Source organism: Tachyglossus aculeatus, chromosome 26 (assembly GCF_015852505.1).
Source record: "Tachyglossus aculeatus isolate mTacAcu1 chromosome 26, mTacAcu1.pri, whole genome shotgun sequence".
NCBI lineage: Eukaryota > Metazoa > Chordata > Mammalia > Monotremata > Tachyglossidae > Tachyglossus > Tachyglossus aculeatus.
In genome coordinates this window covers 19811687-19837270 of record NC_052091.1, presented here as the reverse complement: position 1 = coordinate 19837270, position 25584 = coordinate 19811687, and the positions used below count along the sequence as shown (strand labels likewise).

Below are 25584 nucleotides of genomic sequence, written 5' to 3'. Positions count from 1 at the left end.
TTGCCCCTTCCTACCTCAACTGGCTACTCTCGTACTACAACCCAGCCCGCCCACTTCGCTCCTCTAAATGCCAACCTTCTCACTGTGCCTTGATCTCGTCTATCTGGCCACTGACCTCTCACCCACATCCTGCCTCTGACCTGGAATGCTCTCCTTCTTCATAGCCAACAGACAATGGCTCTCCCCATCTTCAAAGCCTTATTGAAGCCACACCTCCTCCAAGAGGTCTTCCCTGACTAAGCCCTTATTTCCTTTTCTCCCACTCCCTTCTGTGTTGCCTTGATTTGCTCCTTTTATTCATCCCCCCCACTCAGCCCCACAGCATTACTTCCTTGTGTCTTCATTTTTCTGACTAGCTAGGAATAATTAGTGAATTAATTGTAGCTAATTGTGTTAAGCTCTTAATAATAATAATAATAATGATAATGGTATTTATTAAATGCTTACTATGTGCCAAGCACTGTTCTAAGTGCTGGGGTAGACACAAGGTAATCAGGTTGTCCCATGTGGGGCTTACAGTCTTAGCCCCCAATTTACAGATGAGGTACCTGAGGCCCAGAGAAGTGAAGTGACTTGCCCAAAGTCACACAGCTGACATGTGGCAGAGCTGGGATTAGAACCCATGACCTTTGATTCCCAAGCCTGGGCTCTTTTCACTTGACCAGGTTCCACCAAATTAGCTTGGACACAGTATTCTGTCCTCAATAAGAGTCTATGATGTGCCCTTGGTAGAGGAAGAGATATCTCCTTTCCCTTCTAGACTGTGAGCCCGTTGTTGGGTAGGGACCATCTCTATACGCTGCTAACCTGTACTTCCCACGTGCTTAGTACAGTGTTCTGCACACAGTAAGTGCTCAATAAATATGACTGAAGGAATGAATGAATATCTGCAATGTCTGTCTCCCCCTCTAGATTGTAAACTCGCTGTGGGCAGGGAATGTGTCTGTTATATTGCACTCTCCCAAGTGCTTAGTGCAGTGCTCTGCACATAGTAAGTGCTCAATAAATATAATTGATTGATTCATTTTCTTTGGTTTTACAAATGGCTGAGATGGTGGGGAATCATAATAATTATAATGGCAATTGCTATTTGTTAAGCATGTACTGTGTGCTAAGCACTGGGTTAAATCCAATCAGATCGGACCCAGGCCCTGTCCCACAGGATCACTTACAGTCTAAGGGGAAGGGAATAATGGATATTTTAACCCTTAAATTACAGATGAGGAAACTGAGGCACAGTCTTCCCAAGCACTTAGTACAGTGCTCTGCACACAGTAGGCACTCAATAAATATGATTGATGATGATGATGATGATGTAAAATTGGGTTTGAGACTGTGAGCCCCATGTAGGACAAGGATTCTGTCCAACCTGATTAGCTTGTAACTACTCCAGTGCTTAGAACAGTGCTTGACACATAGCGCTTAACAAATACTATTATTATTATTATTATTATTAGTGTTTCTGTCAGTAACCTTCTGGCTCTCATAATTGTGATGATGGTGCTAGATTCCCAGATATTTCATTCTAAGCTAAAATAAAGGGTTTTGAGTTTGAAAATGGAGAGTCCCAGCGGGAGAAGGACAGGAAAGAAAGGTTGTATCGGATGATTTAACCAAGGACTAAGCCTTCTCTCTTGTGAGACAAGGGATCTGGGCATTTTTCATGAAGTCTCTCAGGTCGGGGATTGAAATGCACCAGATGCTCTGTGGCAGGCTCTTAGGGGAAGATAATGCTCCGTTATTCGTTTAGAAGAGCCATGATGGATTGGGAGGAAGGAAACTGGCTTTATTTGCTCTAAGTGGGCACAGAAAGGGAGGGAAATATTTGTTCTCTCAGGAAAATTTCCAAATGTCGTCTGATGGGGGAGGGGAGGCCCGGCCCCCAGCTCTGTTTCCTCTGCACATGACACCTCATTGTGGGCAGGGAATGTGTCTGTTTATTGTTCTGTTGTCCTATCCCAAGCACTTAGTACAGTGCTCTACACAGTAAGTGCTCAATAAATATGATTGAATGAATGAATGAATGAAACGCCACACCAAACAGAAACTCCTCACCACTGGGTTTAAAGCAGTCAATCCCCTCGCTCCCTCCTTTATCACCTCACTGCTCTACTACTGCAACTCAGCCTGCCCACTTCACTCCTCTAATGCCAACAAGGCCCAGTGAGGAGGTGAGCAGCGGCAGAGGAACGGAGTGTGCAGGCTGGTCTGGAGAAGAAGGGAGGTGAGGTGGGAGGGGGCAAGGTGATAGAGAGTTTTGAAGCCAATAGTGAGGAGCTTTTGCTTGATATGAAGGTTGATAGGCAACCACTGGAGAATTTTGAGGAGGGGAGTGACATGCCCAGAGCTTTTCTGAAGAAAGATAATCCAGGCATCAGAGTGAAGTATAGACTGAAGTGGGGAGAGACAGGAGAATGGGAGAGGGACTTTGTGGATATCCATGTGGGATATGGACTTTGTCCAAACTGACTAGCTTGTATCTATCCCAGCACTTAAGCATGGAAGCTGGCACAGAGTAAGCATTTAACAAATACCAATTAAAAACAAAAAGGACCTGGGTTCCCAACGCAGCTCTGCCACTTGGGCAAGTCACTTCACTTCTTTATGCCTCAGTTCCTTCATCTGTGAAATGGGGATGAAGACTGTGAGCCCCTTGTGGGACAGGGATATGGACTGTGTCCAAGATGATTAGCTTGTTTTTACCCCAGCGCTTAGTACAGTGCCTGGCACACAGTGCTTAACAAGTACCAGTAAAAAAAAAATGAGCACTTTCTGTGTGCTGAGCATTCTACTAAGCATCTGGGAGAGAATATTAGAGTAGACACAATCCCCACCCACAAGCCTGGTGTGGGCGGGGATTGTCTCTATTGCTGAATTGTACTTAAGCTCTTGGTACAGTGCTCTGAACACAGTAAGCACTCAATACAAATGAATGAATATACAGTTTAAATGGGGAAAACTACACTAAAAAAATGACAGGTAGGAGAAGCAGCCGAATATAAGGATAGACTGTAAACTCCATGTAGGAAGGGAATGTGCCTACCTAGTCTGCTGTATTGTCCTCTCCCAAGCATTTAGAACAGTGCTCTGCACACAGTAAGCACTCAATAAATACAAATGAATGAATATACAGTCTAAATGGGGAAAACTACACTAAAAAAAAAATGACAGGTAGGAGAAGCAGCCGAATATAAGGATAGACTGTAAACCCCATGTAGGAAGGGAATGTGCCTACCTAGTCAGCTGTATTGTCCTCTCCTAAGCATTTAGAACAGTGCTCTGCACACAGTAAGTGCTCAACAAATACAAAGTCAAAATTAAGTTTTGTTGATTTACCGACTGGATATAAGTACTGTGGGATTAGGATGAGTGCCTGCTGAGAAGCAGCGTGGCCTAGTGGATAGAGCACAGGTCTGGGAGCCAGAAGGATCTGGGTTCTAATCCTGGGTGTGCTACTTGTCAGCTGTGTGACCTTGGGCAAGTCACTTCATTTCTCTGTGCCTCAGTTCCCTCATCTGTAAAATGGGGATTGAGACTGTGAGCCCCATATAGGACAGGGACTGTGTCCAACCCGTTTCCTTGTATCCACCCCAGTGTTTAGAACAGTGTTTGGCACATAGACACACTTAACAAATACCACAATTATTATTATTATTATTACCTGTGTGCTTAGGGGGTACAGATTCAGGAGCAGAGGTGACTAAGTAGGGGCAGATGCGAGATAAGGTGGGCAGATGAGAGGCCAGTCAGGGAAGGCTTCCTGGAGGAGGTGTGATTTTAGTAGGGTTGAAGATGAGGAAAGCGGTGATCTCCCACATGTGAAGGAGTGGGGAGTTCCTGGCCAGAGGGAAGGTCAATGGCAAGATGGATGAGACGGAAGGTGGGAGGTGGGTCCCTCATCCCTCCCTAATAATAATAACAATAATAAATGTGGTACTTATTAAACACTTACTATGTGCCAGGCACTATAATAAGCCCTTGGGTGAATTCAAGCAAATCGGTTGGACACAATCTCTGTCCCACACGGGGCCTCATGGTTTCAATTTCCACTTTACCATTGAGGTAACTTATTGTCTGTTTCCCACTCTTGACTGTAAACTCATTGTAAGGCAAGGAATGTATCTACCAACCTTGTTTTACTGTCCTCTCCCAAGCGTTTTAGTACAGCACTCTGCAGGTGAAGAGCCGAGGTGTAGGAGCCGAATGAGGAGGGAACTTCCCAGTGTCTCGCCTCACCCTTAAAAGTAGCCCTTCCTAGAGGAGCTAAATAACCTAGTGGCAAGAGCACGCGACTGGGAGTCAAGAGATGAATTTTAGGGGCTGGAATCGATGACCCCCCCCCCCCGCCAAGCTGTGGTTAGGTTGACTAAGCAAAATTTAGATTTGGTGAGGAAAGAAAGGGAGAACCATCAATCGATTGTATTTATTGAGTGCCTACCTTGTCCAGAGCTCTGTATTAAACACTTGGGAGAGTACAAAACATCAGAGTTGGTTGACAACATTCCCTGCCCACAATGAGCTTAATCTAGTGGGAGGTAGTGGCACCTACTATTATTGAAGTCACACCTCCTCCAAGAGGCCTTCTCCGACTATGCCCTCATTTCCTCTTTTCCCACTCCCTTCTTCTTCACCTTTGCACTTGGATTTGCACCTTTTATTCACCCATCCCTCAGCCCCCAGCACTTAATAATAATAATAATGGTGCTTTTTAAGCACTTACTATGTGCAACACACTGTTCTAAGCTCTGGGGAGGATACAAGGTAATCAGGCTTTCCCATGGGGGGCTCACAGTCTTAATCCCCATTTTACAGATGAGGTAACTGAAGCCCAGAGAAGTGAAGTGACTTGCCCAAAGTCACACAGCTGACAATTGGCGGAGCAGGGATTTGAACCCATGACCTCTGAGTCCCAAGCCCATGCTCTTTCCACTGAGCCACGCTGCTTCTCTTGCATACCTATCCATAATTTATGCATGAGAATTCAAGCATTCTGGATAATGATTATGGCATTTGTTCCAGTTCCCATTCCCCAAGTCTGGAAGAGATGGGAAAAGGTAGGGGCTAAAGACTCTAATAATAATAATAATAATAATAATAATAATAATAATAATAATAATAGTGATATTTGTTAAGAGCATCTGAGTGCCAGGCACTGTGCTAAATGCTGGGGTAGATACAAGGTAATTGGGTTAGATACAGTCCCTGTCCCACTTTGGGTTCACAATCTTAATCTCCATTTTACAGATGAGGTTACTGAGGCCCAGAGAAGTGAAGTGACTTGCCCAGGGTCACATAGCAGATGAGTGGTGGAGTTGGGATTAGAACCCAGATCTTTCTGATTCCCAGGCCTGGGCTCTAGCCATTAGGCAATGCTGCTCATTTATCCGGCTCCCAGAATGGGGTCAAATAGTCTATACTTAAGCCCTGTCCTCAGTAGCCTCACCTGAGAAGAGCCTGCCATTGTCAAGATTTCCTAGGCCTTCCTTCCTTCTAAGCAGTTAAAATGTCAGCTGGTGAGATTGATTTTTAAAAGCTTGCTGTGGGCTGGTTGTCTGCTTATTGTTGTATTGTTCTCTCCAAAGTGTTTAGTACAGTGCTCTGCATACAGTAAGCACTCGATAAATATGATTGAATGAATGAAAATACGCTCTACCTATCCCCTGGTGTTTAGTGTCTCAGAGCAGTTTAGTGAGGTCTGGACTATATCATTTTTAAAGACGGGTATTACTAGCCCATTATACCGTTTGAACGAGCAAACGGGATGTGAAAACACAAAAGGCCTGCTTGAATTGTTTTGACTTGAAATTTTCCACAAGAACCATTTGGAGCAACTCAAATATTTCACTTTTGACACAGCAAGTAACAGTGAACAAGTTCTTTTTATTATTTAAATGCAGTTTATGAATTTGAAGACAGAAGCTTCTGGCAAAAGTGGGTCTCTTTTTCCCAAGGCATTTACATAACAAGGCACCCTTGATCTGGCTCAAAATTCTGAAAAAGAGAGAATACATCCTGTCATGCATATGTTTTAAGTCAGTCCAAGGACTGAGCAGGGGTTCCTAGAACCCAAGGGGGAAATTAATATTTAGGGTTCAGTTCCAGGACTTTACCAGGTGAGAAACAGTATGGAATAATAATAATAATAATAATAATAATAATAATAATAATAATAATAATGGCATTTGTTAAGCACTTACTATGTGCAAAGCACTGTTCTAAGTGCTGGGGAGGTTACAAGGTGATCAGGTTGTCCCACAGGAGGCTCACAGTCTTAATCCTCATTTTACAGATGAGGTAACTGAGGCACAGAGAAGTTAAGTGACTTGCCCTGGTGGAGCCGGGATTTGAACCCCTGACCTCTGACTCCAAAGCCCATGCTCTTTTCACTGAGCCATGCTGCTTCGAATGGAAAGAGCACAGGCCTGGGAGTCAGAGGACTTGGGTTCTAAAGCCAGCTTCACCACTTGTCCACTTTGTGACCTTGGGCAAGTCATTTCACTTCTCTGTGCCTCAGTTTCCACAACTGTAAAATGGGGATTAAATACATGTTCTCTCTTCTCCTTAGACTAAGTCTCTTGTGGGACAGGAACTGTATCTACTATTCATCCCAGTCCTTTTCTATAGTGTTTGGCACTTAGTAAGCGTTTAATAATTGCCAAAACACGCTCTTTGCTAATTATCTGCGTCATTTGCTTCTTTGTTGTCTTTCCACTAGGCCACATGGCTCCTCTGTTGCTGACGGTAAGGTATTTACTGCTAAAGCAAATCTGTTCCCCAAAAGACACCTGCTGAATGCACACACAGCCAATGTCTGGATTGCCAAAAGTCAGTCAAGTGTTTTTCCACTTGTGTTTTGGGTTTATGGTTAATGTTTGGAACAGAAAACAGTAGTTAAACCCAAAAATGAAAAGCAAAAATAAATGATGAAGTCACACAAGTTTTCCTTTCCTTAGGTCAGATGCATGAAAGCAAGAGACGGGCATTTCTTATTCCCTCAAGTGCCAGGTCGCCCAAACCCACTAAATTCCCTTTCATCTGCAAACCAAAGCCCACTGTCTATTTACCTTTTGATGAGATTCTTCCAACCTGCTAGATTGATTACCTTCTAAATCAGAATTACCTTTCCCTTCTCTAGGGAGATGTTCAGTTTTAAGAGTTGAAATTTCCTATAAGGCATATTCCACATAAGAATAAAGGAAAATAGTTGTGAGATACACTTATAAGAAAGTTTTGAGTGAACACACACACACACACACACACACACACACACGAATATCTCTGTCTAAAGAGCCAATTTTACCATAGACAATCCTTCCTCTTAAGAGAGCTTTTGGCCCTTTGACTCAATTTATCCAGATAAATAGACCTAGAATACACTTATTTCAATCATTTGGATAATGTGGTTCCTTCCCACTCTAGTCTCCCCAGTGGAAGAAACCACAGACTGATAGGTAAGAGGAGGTGGGAGAAAAAAATCAGCTGTTCACATTGGCAGTCAGGCAATTGACTAGAGGGTGAAGCTGGCAACAGGGAACCCAGTGAGTATTATGAGCCTCTGGATCAAGAGAGTGGCTCCTGGGATAGAGAGGATAAAACCTTTCAGAAAAGACGGAATTTTGTGAGGTGAAAGGCCAAGATTGTGGTCTCCCTTCCACAGAACTACCACACCAGGTCTGTGGCCTCGTCACCATGAGTTCAATTCTCCCCCTTTAGACTGTCAGCTCAACATGGGCAGGGAATGCATCTGTTAATTGTTCCTCTGTACTCTCCCAAACATTTAGTCTAGTGCTCTGCAAATGGTAAGCGCTCAATAAACATGACTGAATGAATAAACTAACTAAAATTTAAGGCTATGTTTACTGAACAGCCACAATGGACATTTCGAACCAATCCCCTCCGATGGGTTTGGGGACCAAGCTGGGAATGGCAATGGGCCATTTCTGCTCAGATGCTTTACCTTTCTTCCCACTGCAAGTCAGGCAGTCAGACGGGGGCTACTTACGTCTCCATTGGCACTGATGAGAGTAATTTTGATGAGGTTTCCTGCTCCCCAGGTTTTCTGTGACTCCCATACTAAATCCGTGGGTGGGTTTGGACTCATACCTGCTCCAGCAGCCCATATCTTCAGAGAAGAAGAAATGTAGAAGTGTTTGACTAGCTAACATGTAGCAAACATGACCCTGTATACAACTATGATTTGGAATTACAGCTAAGTCATCGTCCTTTGTATGCAAACGCTCCACTTAAGGAAATTCACATATGAGTATTTGTGTGACTGAAAAAACCCCACTAAATTGAGCAAACAAAAAGCTGTGCCTTATTGTGTTGTTATGTTCAATGTTTTCAGTGCCTGGTACTGTTGTCTTTTTTGCCTCTTCTTCTTTATGAAGCTTTTGGAAAAAAGGAACTGCTTGATTGCAATAGACTATCTTGGCAACTAACTCCCAGTTTTCAGGTAACAATAACAAGTATTATTATTATGGTACTTGAGAAGCAGCGTGGCTCAGTGGAAAGAGCACGGGCTGTGGAGTCAGAGGTCATGGGTTCAAATTCCAGCTCCGACAATTGTCCACTGTGTGACTTTGGGCAAGTCACTTAACTTCTCTGTGCCTCAGTTCCCTCATCTGTAAAATGGGGATTAAGACTGTGAGCCCCCTGTGGGACAACCTGAGCACCTTGTAACCTCCCCAGTGCTTAGAACAGTGCTTTGCACATAGTAAGAGCTTAATAAATGCCATTAAAAAAAGTGTTTGCTATGTGTCAAAGACTGTTTTAAACCCAGAAGGAGATCCAAGTTATTCAGGTTGGACACAGTCCCTGTCTCACATGGAGCTCACACTCATCCCATTTTCCAGAAGAGGTAACTGAGGCCCAGAGAAGTGAAGTGCCTTGCCCAGGGTCACACAGCAGACATGTGGCTGAGCCAGGATTAGAAACTGGGACTTCCTGACTCCCAGGCCCGTGCTCTATCCACTAAGCCACACTGCTTCTCTAAGAAGACAGACCTTTGTTCTCCCTCCTGTTAATTTTACATAAGATCGGTAATAGAGCAAATGTGCCAAGTTAAAATAGCAGTATAAATTACTGAGTGCGTGCTTGAACACATATCTACATGTCGAGGATGGGTATGAATGCATAACTCTCCCTATTTTGGGTCCAATGAAAAGAGCCTGGGAATCAGAGAACTTTGGCTTCTAGTCCTGGTTCTGACAGCAGGGGAAACCTGTTGAGATCACACCACCTAGGATGAAGATCTCTATAACTTTCCAGAGCACGCCCTGACATGGATAAATGCCAGGAAAAGAGCAGATTAACGTGTCTGGAGAAGACCAGTGGCTACCAAGGCACGTCAGCCCAGCCTGATGATATGCTGTGATCCCTTCAGCCATAGATTGGTCCAGCAGACAAAAACCCTTTCCTTCTTCTTCACCGTGTGCTGCACCATAGCCTAATGGCTAGAGCCTGGGCCTGGGGTCAGAAGGACCTGGGTTCTAATCCTGACTCCACCCCTTGCCTTCTGTATGACCTTGGACAACACAAGGCTTCAGTTCCCTCATCTGGAAAACGGGGATTAAGATGGTGAGACTTTTGTGGGACAGGGATTGTGTTCAACCTGATGATTTTGAATCTACCCCAGTGCTTAGTACAGTGTCTGGCACATAGTAAGTGTTTGACAAATACCACATTATTACCATTATTATTATTACCCTTGCCCACTTACTGGCTTCCTGCCCTCTGTGCCCAGGAGGAACACGCCTGGCAGGGAAGAGAAAGTGGGAATGGTGCCACCCAAGCCACGAGCATAAATTATTTCACAAGTGCTCAAATCTTGGCACTGACAGTTGATATTTGGTTGTAACTGGTGGTGCGCTTGGATCTCTAAAACCACATTTTATCATGTCATTGTATCTTGGACTTTACACCAAGGACATTTTTATTGGGAGAGGAAAAACAGCTTGAACATCGAAGTGCCATCTGGCAACTTTTTAAAATTTTATCTTTATACACACACAAGCATGCTAGTCTAGTGTATAGTGATAAATGCATACCAAAGGAATGTTGAAGTCAAGGGAAATGCACTCTTATTTACTCCAATCAATCAATCGTATTTATTGACCACTTACTGTGTGCAGAGCACCGTACTAAGTGCTTGGGAAGTACAAGTTGGCAACACATAGAGACAGTCCCTACCCAACAGTGGGCTCACAGTCTAGAAGGGGGAGACAGAGAATGAAACAAAACATATTAACAAAATAAAATAAATAGAATAGATATGTACAAGTAAAATAAATAAATAGAGTAATAAATATGTACAAACATATATACATATATACAGGTGCTGTGGGGAAGGGAAGGAGGTAAGGCGGGGGGAATGGAGAGGGGGAGGAGGGGGAGAGGAAGGAGGGGACTCAGTCTGGGAAGGCCTCCTGGAGGAGGTGAGCTCTCAGTAGGGCCTTGAAGGGAGGAAGAGAGCTAGCTTGGCAGATGTGGGGAGGGAGGGCATTCCAGGCCAGGGGGATGACATGGGCTGGGGGTCGACAGCGGGACAGGTGAGAATGAGGCACGGCGAGGAGATTAGTGGCAGAGGAGTGGAGGGTGCAGGCTGGGCTGTAGAAGGAGAGAAGGGAGGTGAGGTAGGAGGGGGCGAGGTGATGGAGAACCTTGAAGCTGAGGGTGAGGAGTTTCTGCTTGATGCGTAGGTTGATTGGTAGCCATTGGAGATTTTTGAGGAGGGGAGTAACATGCCGAGAGTGTTTCTGGAGAAAGACAATCTGGGCAGCGGCATGAAGTATGGATTGAAGTGAGGAGAGATAAGAGGATGGGAGATCAGAGAGGAGGCTGATGCAGTAGTCCAGATGGGATAGGATGAGAGCTTGAACGAGTAGGGTAGCGGTTTGGTTGGATAGGAAAGGGAGGATCTTGGCAATGCTGCGGAGCTGAGACCAGCAGGTTTTGGTGACGTCTTGGATGTGAGGGGTGAACGAGAGAGCGGAGTCGAGGATGACACCAAGGTTGCGGGCTTGTGAGACAGGAAGGATGGTAGTGCCGTCAACAGTTATGGGAAAGTCAGGGACAGGGCAGGGTTTGGGAGGGAAGACAAGGAGTTCAGTCTTGGACATGTTGAGTTTTAGGTGGCGGGCAGACATCCAGATGGAGATGTCCTGAAGGCAGGAGAAGATGGGAGCCTGGAGGGAGGGGGAGTGCGAGCCTGGAGGGATGGGGGAGGGGGAACCACGTTTGGTTCCCTATTAAATTTGCTGTGCCACCTTCTTGGATAAGTTTGGCTCCAGGAAAACGGGTCAAGACTGAGCCCGCTGCTGGGTAGGGACCGTCTCTATGTGTTGCCAACTTGTACTTCCCAAGCGCTTAGTACAGTGCTCTGCACACATTAAGCACTCAATAAATACAATTGAATAAATGAATGAATGAATGAATTATCATTAGAAGGCTGAGAGCATGGGCCTGGAGGTCAGAGGTCAGCTCTGCCACATAATAATAATAATAATAATAATAATAATAATAATAATAATAATAATGGCATTTGTTAAATGTTTACTATATGCAAAGCACTGTTCTAAGCACTGGGGGGATACAAGGTGATCAGTTTGTCCCACATCGGGCTCACAGTCTTAATCCCCATTTTACAGATGAGGTAACCAAGGCATAGAGAAGTTAAGTGACTTGCCCAAGGTCGCACGGATGACAACTGGTGAAGCCGAGATTTGAACCCATGACATGTCTGCTGTGTGACCTTGGGCAAGTCACTTCACTTCTCTCTGCCTCATTTCTCTCATCTGAATAATGGGTATTGACTGTGAACCCCATGTGGGATAGGGACTTTGTCCAACCTGATTACCTTGATCTACCTCATCGCTTAGAACAGTGCTTGGAACTTAGTAAGTGCTTAACAAATCCCACAATTATCGCATGCCTTCTGACAGCTATTCCAGAACTTCAATCGTTTCTAGGAAAAATGGAGTCTCTGCTGAGCACAAGGTCTAAGGTGAGGGAGAGAAGGGGGAAGAAAAGCATATCTGCCAAGAGTTTTCCAAGTCGAACGAATGGAAATAGAATCATAAGATGACTCTGTTATGGCAACTGAGGATTCAGCATATTTTCCACCATTTCGACACCCAAGTTTAAGCCTTTCAAAATAAGGGTTCGCAAGACAAAAGTTCCGGTTGTCACTCTGGCCTAGGGGCAAATGGGCTCCTCCAACCCCCAGCACAGCAGTGTAGGTGACAAGTTTAGGTGGGGAAGTTAAGTCCTGAATTCCCACCCCCTGACCCACGTTAAGACCGTGTGCTTTTGATGAATTGGGGACACCAATAGGTGATCCCGGGAATCTGTGTAGCCTTCTCTTTTGGCACAGTTCCGGGGGCCATTAATTGCAGAGGGGTCTGGATATAGTTTGCCTCAAAAATGACTTTAAATGAAGTCTGCTAGATACTCTGGCAAATCGCTACTATATTTTCACCCCACAATTCACAGCCGTTTGCCACCCGCAGAAGTGCAAAAAGCCAGGAGAGAGTTGGCTTTTCTTCACTTTGTTGGTGTTCAGACTGCAAACTGAAACAATTTTCCCACCACGCTGTGATTATTTTTCGATCGCATCTCTGATCTGCTCAGCTGCCAGCCAAGAACTTCAAATATCAGCTGTGAAGGGGGTGGATGCCAAGTTACAAACACTCTGGATATTAAAAATTCCAGGAAGAGCTGCTACTGCAGCCAATAAAAATCAGCCTCAGCCAGAACGAAAAATCAAGAAGGGTTGGGTAGTCCACTTTTGTTGCTGCTTTGCTTTTTTAAAATTTTGTGGTTTATGTAATTCCCATTCCCCTAGAGTGCAATGGCAGGCTGCCCTGGCGGTCCCCTGAGTTCCTTGAAGAGATCCAAGAGGCTTCCTCTAAAGATAGGAGAAAGAATCCAACTTTCCCTTACACTGACTTATTTTTAAAGGCTACATCAAAGGCTACTACTATTCAAGCTGTGATTGAATATCCAAAGGGCCAGTGTTTAACCAGGCATTTTCTAAAAATTTCCAGCAAAGTTATGGGAATTTTTCACCTCAGTTTTCCTGCCCAAGCAAAAGCAAAGAAATGCTACTTACATGTGGGGGTAGGGAGGAGAGGGGAGGACAAAGTCGGGGAAGAGGAGAGGATCTAAGAGGTTTCTGATCTACAGGACAGAGTGGGTCTGTGAGTCTTTTGGCAATACTAGTCCCATTAGAAGCCAAGAAACAGGACTTAAAATCTTAAAACTACTAAGTTTCAAAATACCGTTATTAAAAATGGGAGGGCTTCAAAGATTCTTCTGCCAACTCATAGTTTTTAGAGGTTACTTGCATTCAAGTTACATACAGAGCAAATTGCTTTTTGCCTATTATAAGCAAAGCTCCTGTCTCAAGCATCATTTGCTGAGAAGTCTGAGACTCAGCACTTGAGTCCAATATCACTCAAGGATTTTTTCCGTTCCTCAAGGGCCCCAGTATTTAACTTTAGATAACCAGATGCTCAAAGGCTTGGCCTGAATCCAAAATAAACGATTCAATGGGTGGGGTTTGCAGATTACCGTGATTACTTGGCCAGCTGCGAGTACCAAGCAGGCAGGGAATTTATATATACTCTCCGATAAATTTCCAAGTTGACTCCTAAGTATCCATCCATTGAGTGGCTGATCCTAAAAAAGGCAATTTTCACATCCTTTAAGATTAGAACACGGCATCAAGGGCATTCCTTAGAATGCTGAAAATGGAAGGGTTAGCTTCCAAGCCTCAAACAGTTTGGGTGACCAGAGATTTCTACCGCCCGCAAGGTGACAATCCAGTCAAGGATTGTGCTGAGATAAAAGAGGGCAGGATCTGAGGAAGTTATGCAGGAACTGAATTCCAGAATAAAAATCACATTTGGACACTGACTTTAGGTGAAACTATTCCTCCCAGCTGGGATCAGGGAGGATTAGGAGACACAAGGGTGAAACAGTAACAATAATAATAATACTAGGTACTTGTTCAGCGCTTACTATGGGCCAAGCACTGTTCTAAGTATTGGGGTAGATACAAGTTAATCAGGTTGGACACAGTCCTTGTCCCTCATGGGGCTCACACTCTTAACCCCCATTTTCCAGATGAGGTAATTGAGGCCAAGAGAAGTGAAGTGACTTGCTCAGTATCACAGAGCAGACGTGGTGGAGCCGGGATTAGAACCTGGGCCCTTCCAACTCCCAGGCCTGTGCTCCATCCACTAAGCCACATTCCTTCCCAAGCAGCTTTCCCCTTGGTTGCGGAAGTAATCTTTTATTTCCCTTGTTTGCAAAAGCACCCAAGAGGAAACTGCTGCACACCACTTCAGACTAGGCCCCGTGGACCAGCTTGCGGGAGAGAGTTCTTGAGAGACTGGCGCAAGACACAGCCCCTTCTCACACGATGCATCGGGTGTCTCCCAAATGGTTTCAGCAGATCCACTTCCAGAGTTCCAGAATGGCTAATTCAGTATGAAAAAAAAAAAAGATAGATCCTCTGGCCAGAGAGGGGACAGAGCCTCCTTGGGCTTGGGGAGTATCTGAGGTACCCGGCCCCGGCCCAGTCCTTGCTATCACAGTCCTGACTCTCCCATTTTCAACGCTGTCCCTAAAACCCTGGCTGAATCCTATCGGTTCTTCATGCTCACAGCTGGGCAGAAACAGCATGGTGTAGTGGATATAACCTGGGCCTGGGAGTCAGACGATCGTGGGTTCTAATCTGCTGTGTGCTACTGTGTGACCTTGGGCCTTTTACTTAGCTGGGCTTCAGTACCCTCATCTGTAAAATGGGGATTGAGACTGTGAGCCAGCTGTGGGACAGGGACGTGTCCATCCCGATTTGCTTGTATCCACCTCAGCGCTTAGTACAGCATCTGGCATCCAGTAAGTACTTAACAAACACCACAAGTATTATTATTAGCCGTGGGGTCAGAAGGGTTGGGGGTGGAGCCCCAAGCTCCCTGCCTTCTCTTGGCAGGATGTGGCTCTAGGCCCAGGGACTCCTGAGCGGGATTGGGACCCTCCCTCTAACAGCAGGCTGATTTTAGGCCCTCGTTGCCTGGTGAGAAAAATGGTTCTGCCTTGGCCCCCGCTTAACTGGGAAGGAGAAGAAATACCTCGGTAGAGTTGTTTTTCAGCCGGACAAAATTTCCTCCCTCATCAATCTCTTCCACACACACACTTCCTGATGCAGAGCAGCAGGGGACAGGCCACATGCCATCACTGTGCTCCCTCAGCAGCGCTTCCTGCCTCCTCTTCTTTTTCCTCCGGAATCCCTGGCTGGTGCTCACTGGGCCTTGGGAGTGACCTCCGCTGGCTGGTCTGGGGGATAATTTGAACCTAACACGATAAAAACATGAAGTAGGGTATATTTCCAGTTGGTCTTTGGAACCTCCCTCATACCTCTCTCATACCCCCTATGTCACAGGGAGTTGTGACAGCAAAAATAGTTCTTAGCCAGGAAAAAAATGTCTTGTATGAGCCTGAGTGATGAACTCAAACTCAGGAAAAGTTTCCCATTAACAGGCTTAAAGAAGGGATTGATCCATAGGAAATATGGATCAATTTCCTGATTCTGAGCAGCTCTCAATGGCATAATAATAATAATAATAATAATGATAATGGTATTTGTTATGCGCTTACTATGTGCCAGGCATTATACCAAGCGTTGGGGTGGGTACAAGCAAATCAGATTGTATGCAACCCCTGTCCTGCATTGGGCTCACAGTCTTACTCCCCATTTTCCAGATGAGGTAACTGAGGCCCAGAGAAGTGAAGTGACTGCCACCCAGCAGGCAAATGATGGAGCTGGGATTAGAATAATAATAATAATAATAATAATAATAATAATAATAATAATAATAATAATAATAATGATAGCAAATTAAGTGCTTACTATGTGCAAAGCATTGTTCTAAGCACTGGGGGGATCAGGTTGTCCCACGTGGGGCTCACAGGCTTAATCGCCATTTTACAGATGAGGGAACTGAGGCCCAGAGAAGTTAAGTGACTTGCCCAAAGTCACACAGCTGACAAATGGCGGAGCCAAGATTTGAACCCATGACCTTCTGACTCCCAGGCCCGTGCTGTATCCCCTATACCAGGCACACCACTGGTAAATCAACTGGAACCCCATCTGACGTTCCATGCGAGCAATTCTTCCGCTGAGTAACAAGGTAACAGATAGCTGCATCTCTAGAGAGGGACTGAAGGTCCTTAGCTGATGAACTGATTGTTGAATATGGATCAGTTCATTCTTTCATATTTATTGTGCGCTTACTGTGTGTAGAGAACTGTACTAAACACTTGGGAGAGTACAGTGTAACAATAAACAGACACGAATTCTCTGACCACAACGATCAGTGCAGTTTAAGCCTCATACTTCTCTTCCTCTCCTTCCAGAATTTTTCGGCATATGCTTATCTCCATATCTAATGCGAGCTTTGCATCAAGTAAGTTCTCGTGTTCTTCCAAATGGGCATCCATTTGCGATCTTAACGCTCTTATTTCTTGAGCCTTCTCATCAGCAAGACTTTGGTGCCTCTGATGGGCACATTTCAGAGCTTCTTCCAGTTCTCTAACTTGGTTTTCCAGAACAGAATTCTGTAACAAGCCAAACACAGAAGCAGTTGGGACAAGGTAAATACCTGATCCGGTAGAGGAGTGTTTAAGAATCATCAACTCAATTCTGCAGGGTTGGTGAAATGTGATCTTATTTGGAATCTCTAAATAAGGTGACAACATCACCTGTACTGGGATGCCACAACTTCAAACTCAGCATGTTCCAGATAGAGCTCCTTAGCTTCCCTCCAAACCCTGCCCTCTCCTGAACTTTTCCATCACTGTAGACAGCACCACTATCCTTTCCGTCTCACAAGCCCGCCAACTTGCTGTCATCCTTGACTCCGCTCTCTCATTCACCCCACATATCTAATCCATCACCAAATCCTGTTGGTCTCACCTTCACATCACCAAGATCCACCCTTTACTCTCCATCCAAACCGCTACCATCCTATCCTGACTGGATTATTGCATCAGCCTCCTTTCTGACCTCCCAACCTCCCGCCTCTCCCCACTTCAGTCCCTACTTCACTCTGCTGCCCGTATTATCTTTCTACAGAAACGTTCTGGGCATGTCACACCCTCCTAAAAATTCTCCAGTGGTTGCCTATCAACCTCCATATCATACCAAAACTCCTCCTTATTGGCTTTAAAGCTATCTTGCACCTTCCCACCCCATCTCCCTTTTCTCCTTCTACATCTCAGCCCACACACTCTGCTCCTCTGGTGTTAACCTTCTCACTGTGCCTCATTCTCACCGGTCTCGCTGCCGACTCCTGGCCCACGTCCTAACTCTGGCCTAGAATGCCCTCCCTCCTCAAATTTGCCAAACAATCATTCTTCCCCCCTTCAAAGCCCTACTGCAGGCACACCTCCTTCAAGAGGCCTTCCAAGACTAAGCCCCTTTATCCTCAGCTCCTCCTTCCTTCCACCTAAGCTCAACTCTCTCCCTTTGCTCTTCCCCCGCCCCACAGCACTTATGCATATATGTATATATCTATAATTCTATTTATTTATATTGATACCTGTTTACTTGTATTGATGTCTATCTCCCCCACTCTGGACTGTAAGCCTGTTTTCGGCAGGGATTGCCTCTCTTTATTGCTGTATTGTACTTTCCAAGTGCTTAGTACAGTGCTCTGCACACAGTAAGTGCTCAATAAATATGATTGAATGACTGAATGAATGATTCAGACAGCTCCAGAACAGACTTGTTCTAGACCCTGGGTCTGTTTCCACTTTGGGAATGATACCTATTTTTCGAGAATCATAACTGGGGCCAAGAATAGATGGGAAAGTATCTCATTCTTTGGAAGGACACCAAGTATTTCAGGCCAAGAATCCTGATGACCCCATGTCACTGGACCACATGTCAGGATCCACCTTAATTCAAGGCTTTGCTAAGCTCTCATCAGAGGGAAGTGAGCCTCAACCACTGGATGGACTCCATCATCTCCCTCGCTTGCCTCTGGCCAGCAACTCCCTCCTGCTTTATATAATAATAATAATAGCATTTATTAAGCACTTACTATGGTCAAAACACTGTTCTAAGCACTGGGGAGGTTACAAGGTGATCAGGTTGTCCCACGGGGGGCTCACAATCTTAATCCTCATTTTACAGATGAGGTAACTGATGCACAGAGAAGTGATGTGATTTGCCCAAAGTCACACAGCTGGCAATTGGCTGAGCCGGCATTTGAACCCATGACCTCTGACTCCAAAGCCCATGCTCTTTCCACTGAGCCACACTGCTTTTCTGACAAACCACATCACGGACTAGTGGCAAGAGCTTAGGCTTGGGATGTGGGTTCTAATCGCAGCTCAGCCACTTGCCTCCTTCAGGAGGCCTTCCCAGACTGAGCCCCTTCCTTCCTCTCCCCGTCGTCCCCCCTCCATCCCCCCGTCTTACCTCCTTCCCTTCCCCACAGCACCTGTATATATGTATATATGTTTGTACACATTTATTACCCTATTTATTTATTTATTTTACTTCTACATATCTATTCTATTTATTTTATTTTGTTAGTATGTTTGGTTTTGTTCTCTGTCTCCCCCTTTTAGACTGTGAGCCCACTGTTGGGTAGGGACTGTCTCTATATGTTGTACTTCCCAAGCGCTTAGTACAGTGCTCTGCACAAAGTAAGTGCTCAATAAATACAATTGATTGATTGATTGATTGTCTGCTGCATGACCTTGGGCAAGTCACTTCACTTCTCTGGGCCTCAGTTTCCTCTTCTGTAAAATGGGGATTAAGACTGTGAGCGCCACATGGGACAAAGACTGTCCAACCTGATTAGATACCTTGTATCTATCCCAGCACTTGACACATAGTAAGCGCTTAACAAATACCATAATTATTATTATTATCATTATTACCACCACTCTCACCACCTTCAGAACCTTATTTTTTTAAAAAATCACATCACCTCCAAGGGGCTTTCCCCAACTAAGCCCTCAATTCTCCTACTCCCTCTCCCTTCTGTATCTCCCCTACCCATCTGAATCTGTACCCTTTGAGCATTCGATATCCACCCCACCTTCAGACCCACAGCACTTCTGTGCAGTGCCATAGTTTGTTTTTAATGTCTGTCTCCCCATCTAGACTGTAATCTTCTTGAGAGCAGGGAACATGTCTATCAACTCTGTTGTAGTGTACACTCCCAAGTGCTTAGTACGGTGCTCTGCATACACTAAGTGCTCAATAAATACCCAATGCCCAAACCTATCCGAAGCGAAGCAATGCTTGACTTGACCTTGGAAGGGATTGGGCTCTCTCTGCCAGTCTTGCCCTCCAGGAGTCAGCGAATGGCAGGCAGAGAAGCAGTATGGCTTGGTAGAGCCTGGGCCTGGGAGTCAGAAGGCCTGGGTTCTAAATCCGACTCTGCCACTTATCTGCTGTGTGACCTTGGGCAAGTCACTTCACAACTCTATGCCTCGGTTACTTCATCTGTAAAATGGTGATTAAATCTGTGAGCCCCATGTTGGACATGGACTCTGTCCAACCGTAATTTTTTTTAAATGGCATTTATTAAGCACTTACTGTGTCCAAAAATGTTTCAAGTATTGGGGCAGGTACAAGTTAATTAGGTAGGATACAGTCCCTGTCCTGTGTGGGGCTCACAATCCAAATAGAAGGAAGGACAGATATTTAATGCCCATTTTACAGTTGGGGAAACTGGGGCCCAGAGAAGTAAGTGACTTGCCCAAGGTCACAAAGCAAGCAATTGGCAGAGTCAGAATTAGAACCCAGGTCCTTCTAACTCCCAGGCTTGAGCAATTTCCACTGGACCACACTGCTTCTCAGTAAGAGTACACTGATAGACAACTACTCATCATAGTGTCTTACAATTACTTATTTATTCACATTAATGTCCGTCTCCCCCTCTAAACTGTAAGCTCGTTATGGTGTCTGCTATTTCTGCTGTACTCTCCTCTCTCAAGAGCTTAGTTCAGTGTTCTGCTCATAGAAAGATCTTAATAAATACCACTGATTGGTTGATTGATTGATGGATAACTCCTGCTTCCTGTTTTAACTGGAGGTTGGAAGTCTTGACTCCAGGGAGAGTTCTTCACAACCTTCAGGTCTCTTTCCCACTTGAAGCTCATCCCCAGGTTCTTAACAGCTCTTCCAAAATTTGGAAATAGAAGAAAACTCAGATAACACCCCTTTAGAAGACACCAATTCACCAGGGCAATCAGAGGCAGACTCTGGCCAAATGGAATTTAAACTTAACTCAGTGAGAAGCTAAATTGGAAATTAGGCAAAGAAGAGGGAAATGGAGAACCCGCTATCTTTTCAGCCGGCACTATGAAACTCGAATGGGAGAGTTGAGGCAACAGAATAGCCGGTTTGGGCCCTAAGGCTTTGCGTGACAGGGAAGAATGAAATATGGAAAATACATGGTGGAAAAGCCATTCTAATGAATAAGAAAGCTCAAGGGTACTATGAATACCAATTTGTCCAGTGGTTCTCTGGCTTCTGGTCTGAGTGCCCTCAACTCCTGCAGATGCCAAGGATAATAATATCTGACAAACCACAGCATGGACTAGTGGATAGAGCAGGGGCCTGGGAGTCAGAAGGTCATGGGTTCCAATCCCGGTTCTGCCACTTGTCTGCTGTGTGATTTTGGGCAAGTCACTTCACTTCCCTTCGCCTCAGTTCCCTCATCTGTAAAATGGGGATTAAGGCTGTGAGGCCTATGTGGGACAGGGACTGTGTCCAACCTAATTATTTTGTCTCTATCCCAGCACTTAGAACAGTTCCTGGCACACAGTAAGTGCTTAACAAATACAAGTGGCAGAATCAGGATTAGAACCCAGGTCCTTCTGAATCCCAGGCCCGTGGTCTATCTACTAAGCCATGTTGCTTCTCCGGGTGGGTAGGGAGCACCATACTTCACACTTAAGAAGTACAGACTCATGAATGGCATGCTCCCTTGCCCACAAGGACCATACACTACTCTTCTAGTCCAGAAAGTGGGGAATTGATAATAATAATAATAATAATAACTGTATTTGTTAAGCACTTACTATATGTCAAGCACTATTCTAAGTGTTGATGTGCATACAAGCTAGTCAGATTGAACACAGTCCCTGTTCCACATGGGACTCACACTCTTAATCCCCATTTTCCAGATAAGGGAACTGAGGCCCAGAGAAGTGACTTGCTCAAGGTCACACAGCAGACAAGTGGCAGAGCTGGGATTAGAACCCAGGTCCTTCTAACTCCCAGGCCCAGGCTCTATCCTCTAGACCTGGCTGCTTCCCCTCCCATCCCCTAGCTAAAGACATATAGCCCTTCCCAGGCAAATCAGCACTTGAGTCATCCACGGGATCAGCCACAAGAGGAGGGACAGGAGGCGGCAAAGACAAGAAACATGAAGGGGATGAGGAGGATATGCATGAAATGGGAAGAGGCAACAGGAAGGTGCTGCTCTCTCTCTTCTCTCAGGTTCATTTTCAGTTCATTCATTTGTTTGATCAGTGTGGCTTAGTGGAAAGAGCACAGGCTTGGGAGCCAAAGGTCATGAGTTCTAATCCCGCTCCACCACTTGTCAGCTATGTGACCTTGGGCAAGTCACTTCACTTCTCTGTGCCTCAGTTCCCTCATCTGTAAAATGGGAATTGAGACTGTGACCCCATCTGGGACAGTCTTGTGACCTTGTATTTTCTTTATTGCTGAATTGGGCTTTCTAAGTGCTTTGTACAGTGCCCTGCACACAGTAAATGCTCAATAAATACGATGGAATGAATTTATTGAGCACTTACTGTGTGCAAAGCACTGTATTCAGTGCTTGGGAGAGTACAATAGAAAAATAAACAGACACATTCCCTGCCCACAACGACCTTACAGTCCCTCTAGGTGAACCTGTAGTCCACAGATAACTCTAACCTATTTCCTATTGACAAAAGATTCCAAAATCATAGGGCTCTTCCAAGAGCCCAACCCAAGGGCAAATTTACTGAACAAGTAACACTACTGATAGTCCCTTTTTCCCCGGCCCCCACGAATAATTTGGGATAAGGTTTTTATAAGAGGCAGTCTAAAACACTTAAGATTATACCACAAATTTCCTTTCCATTCATTCATTCATTCAATCATATTTACTGAGTGTTTACTCTCTGCTGAGCACTGAATTAAGCCCTTGGGAGACTATAATACAGCAAAAAGCAGACACATTCCCTGCCCATAATGAGCTAACAGTCTAGAGGGGGAGACAGACATTAATATAAATAAGTAAATTACAGATATGGACTTGCTCTTCTGGCATGCCTAAGAGCAATTCCCAAACAGGAAAATGGTAGACAGCCAGGATTTCATTTGTTCATTCAATCATTTATTCATTCAATCATATTTATTGAGCGCTTACTGTGTGCAGAGCACTGTACTAAGCACTTGGGTAGTGCAAGTACAAGTACATATAGAGATGGTCCCTACCCAGCAAGGGGCTCACAGTCTAGAAGGGGGAGACAAACAACAAAACAAAACATGTAGACAGGTGTCAAAATAGTCAGAACAATTAGAATTAAAGCTATATGCACATCATTAACAAAATAAATAGTAAATATGTACATGTAAAATAAATAGAGTAATAAATTTGTACAAATCTATGTACAGGTGCTGTGGGGAGGTAGGGCAGGGGGTGGGGAGGAGGAGAGGAAAAAGGCAGCTCAGTCTGGGAAGGCCTCCTGGAGGAGGTGAGCTCTCAATAGGGCTTTGAAGGTAGGAAGAGAGCTAGCTTGGCAGATGTGTGGAGGGAGGGCATTCCAGGCCAGGAGAAGGACGTGGGTCGGGGGTCGACGGCAGGACAGGTGAGAACAAGGTACAGTGAGGAGGTTAGCGGCAGAGGAGCAGAGGGTGTGGGCTGGGCTGGAGAAGGAGAGAAGGGAGGTGAGGTAGGAGGGGGCAAGTGGATGGAGAGCTTTGAAGCCGAGAGTGAGGAGTTTTTGCTTGATGCGTAGGTTGACAGGCAGCCACTGGAGATTTTTGAGGAGGGGAGTAACATGCCCAGAGGGTTTCTGCACAAAGATAATCTGGGCAGCAGAGTGAAGTATAGAGTAAAGTGGGGAGAGGCAGGAGGATGGAAGATCAGAGAGGAGACTGATGCAGTAGTCTAGTCGGGATAGGATGAGAGATTGAACCAGCTAGATAGGGGTTTGGATGGAGAGGAAAGGGTCTTGGTGAAGTTGCGGAGGTGAGGCCGGAAGGTCTTGGTGATGGATGGATGTGTGGGGTGAACAAGAGAGTGGAGTCGAGGATGACACCAAGGTTGCGGGCTTGTGAGATGGGAAGGATGGTAGTGCCATCTACAGTGATGGGAAAGTCAGGGAGAGGGAAGGGTTTGGGAGGGAAGATCGTATTTATTGAATGCATACTGTGTGCAGAGCACTGAACTAAGTGCTTGAAAAGTACCACTCAGTAAAGGATTTCTCATGGGACATTTCAACGGCCTCTTGGTAATGTACTTTCACAGAGTGCATTGTATGAGTCACTTTTTTTAGGTGAGCCCTGAACAATTACAAACTGCACTCTATATGTCATTTTTTTTGCATGAGCCCTGGACTTTCACAAACTGCATTGTACGAGTCACTTTTTTTGCACGAGCCCTGAAGTTTCACAAACTGCATTGTATAATTCATTTTTTTTTTTTGGATGAGCCCTGTACTTTCACAAACTGCACTGTATGAGTCACTTTTTGGGGGGTGAACAAGGGCCAGAAAAAAATTAAATTTATAGGCCCTGATTTCAGGCCTGAAAATTACACATGAGACTCATTTCAAATGAAGCCCGTCTGGGCTTATGGAAGCATCAATGCCTGAGATCCTACCTGTGCTTGCTTTTGTTTAAGTTGTAACATCAGTGAATCGATCCTCAATTTTGTCTCCATCAATTCTTCTCTAGCAGCATGGGCAAATGTTCTAGTTTTCTCAGCATAAAGCTGAGTATTCTCCATCTAAGAGAAATGAGCATAATTAGAATGCCTACTGCAAAAACATCTCCAGAGAATGGCAGGGACTCGATACAAAGTTGAAGTCAATCTTGAGCGAGGCCAGGGAAGGAGACTTCGATAGCAGCATGCGGCTGATGCCATTTGGAATATTTCAATTAACTTTCACAATTGTTATAAACTGATATGCTCTTAGGTAGGGTAACATCTTCGAATAAAGAAATAATGGAATGAGATAGGAGTATATTTGTCTCCAAATATGACTGGGGTAAAGGTAACAAAAGGCAACATGACAAAATCAGTGTGGCCTAGTGGAAAGAGCATGGGCCTGGAAGCCAGATCCAAGTTCTTACTCCTGGCTCCGCCACTTGTCTGTGATGTGACTTTGGGCAAGTCATTCAACTTGTCTAGGCCTCAGAAACCTCTTCTGTAAAAAAGGGATTAAGATGGTGAGCCTTATGTATCTACCCCAGTGCTTAGTACAGTGCAGGGCACATAGTAAGCATTTACAAAATCCGATGAAAAAAAATCAGTACTGCTTGATTGTGCTAGCTATTTGATTTTACGTAACTGAAATGTCCCAAATTCATTTACCATCATCATTTGCTTTTGTAAATCTACAGCTTTTAATCAATCAGTGGTATTTATTGCATGCTAACTATTTGCAGAGTACTGTATTAAGTGCTTTATAGCCTAAAGGAAGAACTTTCCCCATTCCATCTTTAGATCCAAATGGAATCTAGCTGCTCGCTTGTCTACCCCATAGTCTTTGGAAAAGGGACCCATGTTCTTCTTTTGCAGACATATAGTGGTCTTGATGCTTCATCTGTCAACTTCTTGTTTCTTGTGTGGGAAGTGAGAGGGGTGGATAGTCGAGGTGATAGGCAACAATTCTGGAAACTGTCTGAAAAATTGGTCCTCTGCAATTTCATGTTTGCAAAATCATTTAAAAAAATGAACAAAATGTCCCAAAGCAGAAAACTGCTCCCCATGAGCCTCTGGAAACAGAGAAAAATGATTTGTCCAGGCCTGATCCAATAACAATGAATACCACAAGCCATAAATACTACAAGCCATAACAGAAACTGGGGAAAGGCCAAGACCATTTACCATCCCAAATTACTTGCTTGGAGGCAATTTTGACCTTTAAGTTTCTGTGCTCCTCAACTGCTTTTCTTTAATCAGATATTAAATTACTTCAGCCCACATGTGGAATTATTTTGATACAGTTACTTATTTGTTTACCTATGGTGAAACACTAGTCAGCAGGTAATTGTTAAAGATTCATCAGTTCCCACGAAATGATAGCTTCACAAAATGATGATGACGACATTAAAGTCTACTCAGCGTTAGCATGGCCTAGCGGATAGAGCACAGGCCTGGCAGTCAGAGGACCTGGGTTCTAATCCCAGCTCCCTCACTTGTCTTGTGTGACCCTGTGTAAGTCACTTCACTTCTTTGGGTCTCATTTACACTATCTGTAAATTGGCGATTAAGACTGAGTCCCAAGTAGGACAAGGCCTGTGTCCAACCTGATAATCTTATAGCTACCTCA

The 25584-nt window shown here is 44.8% G+C and overlaps 1 protein-coding gene across 1 annotated transcript in view; it reads right to left on the bottom strand.

Moving 5' to 3' along the window:
* Positions 1-5869: 5869 nt before the first annotated feature.
* The window catches only part of LOC119946095 (lamin-L(III)-like), a 35121-nt gene continuing 15406 nt past the window's right edge, over positions 5870-25584 (bottom strand). Inside the window, exons 5-11 of the mRNA XM_038767495.1 lie at positions 23910-24035; positions 16403-16623; positions 15138-15360; positions 13573-13680; positions 8003-8122; positions 7065-7166; positions 5870-5991 (exon numbers count right to left, since the gene is read on the bottom strand). Coding sequence (XP_038623423.1) covers positions 5956-5991; positions 7065-7166; positions 8003-8122; positions 13573-13680; positions 15138-15360; positions 16403-16623; positions 23910-24035 — 936 coding nt within the window. The 3' untranslated portion in view covers positions 5870-5955. The remainder of the gene's footprint in view (positions 5992-7064; positions 7167-8002; positions 8123-13572; positions 13681-15137; positions 15361-16402; positions 16624-23909; positions 24036-25584) is intronic.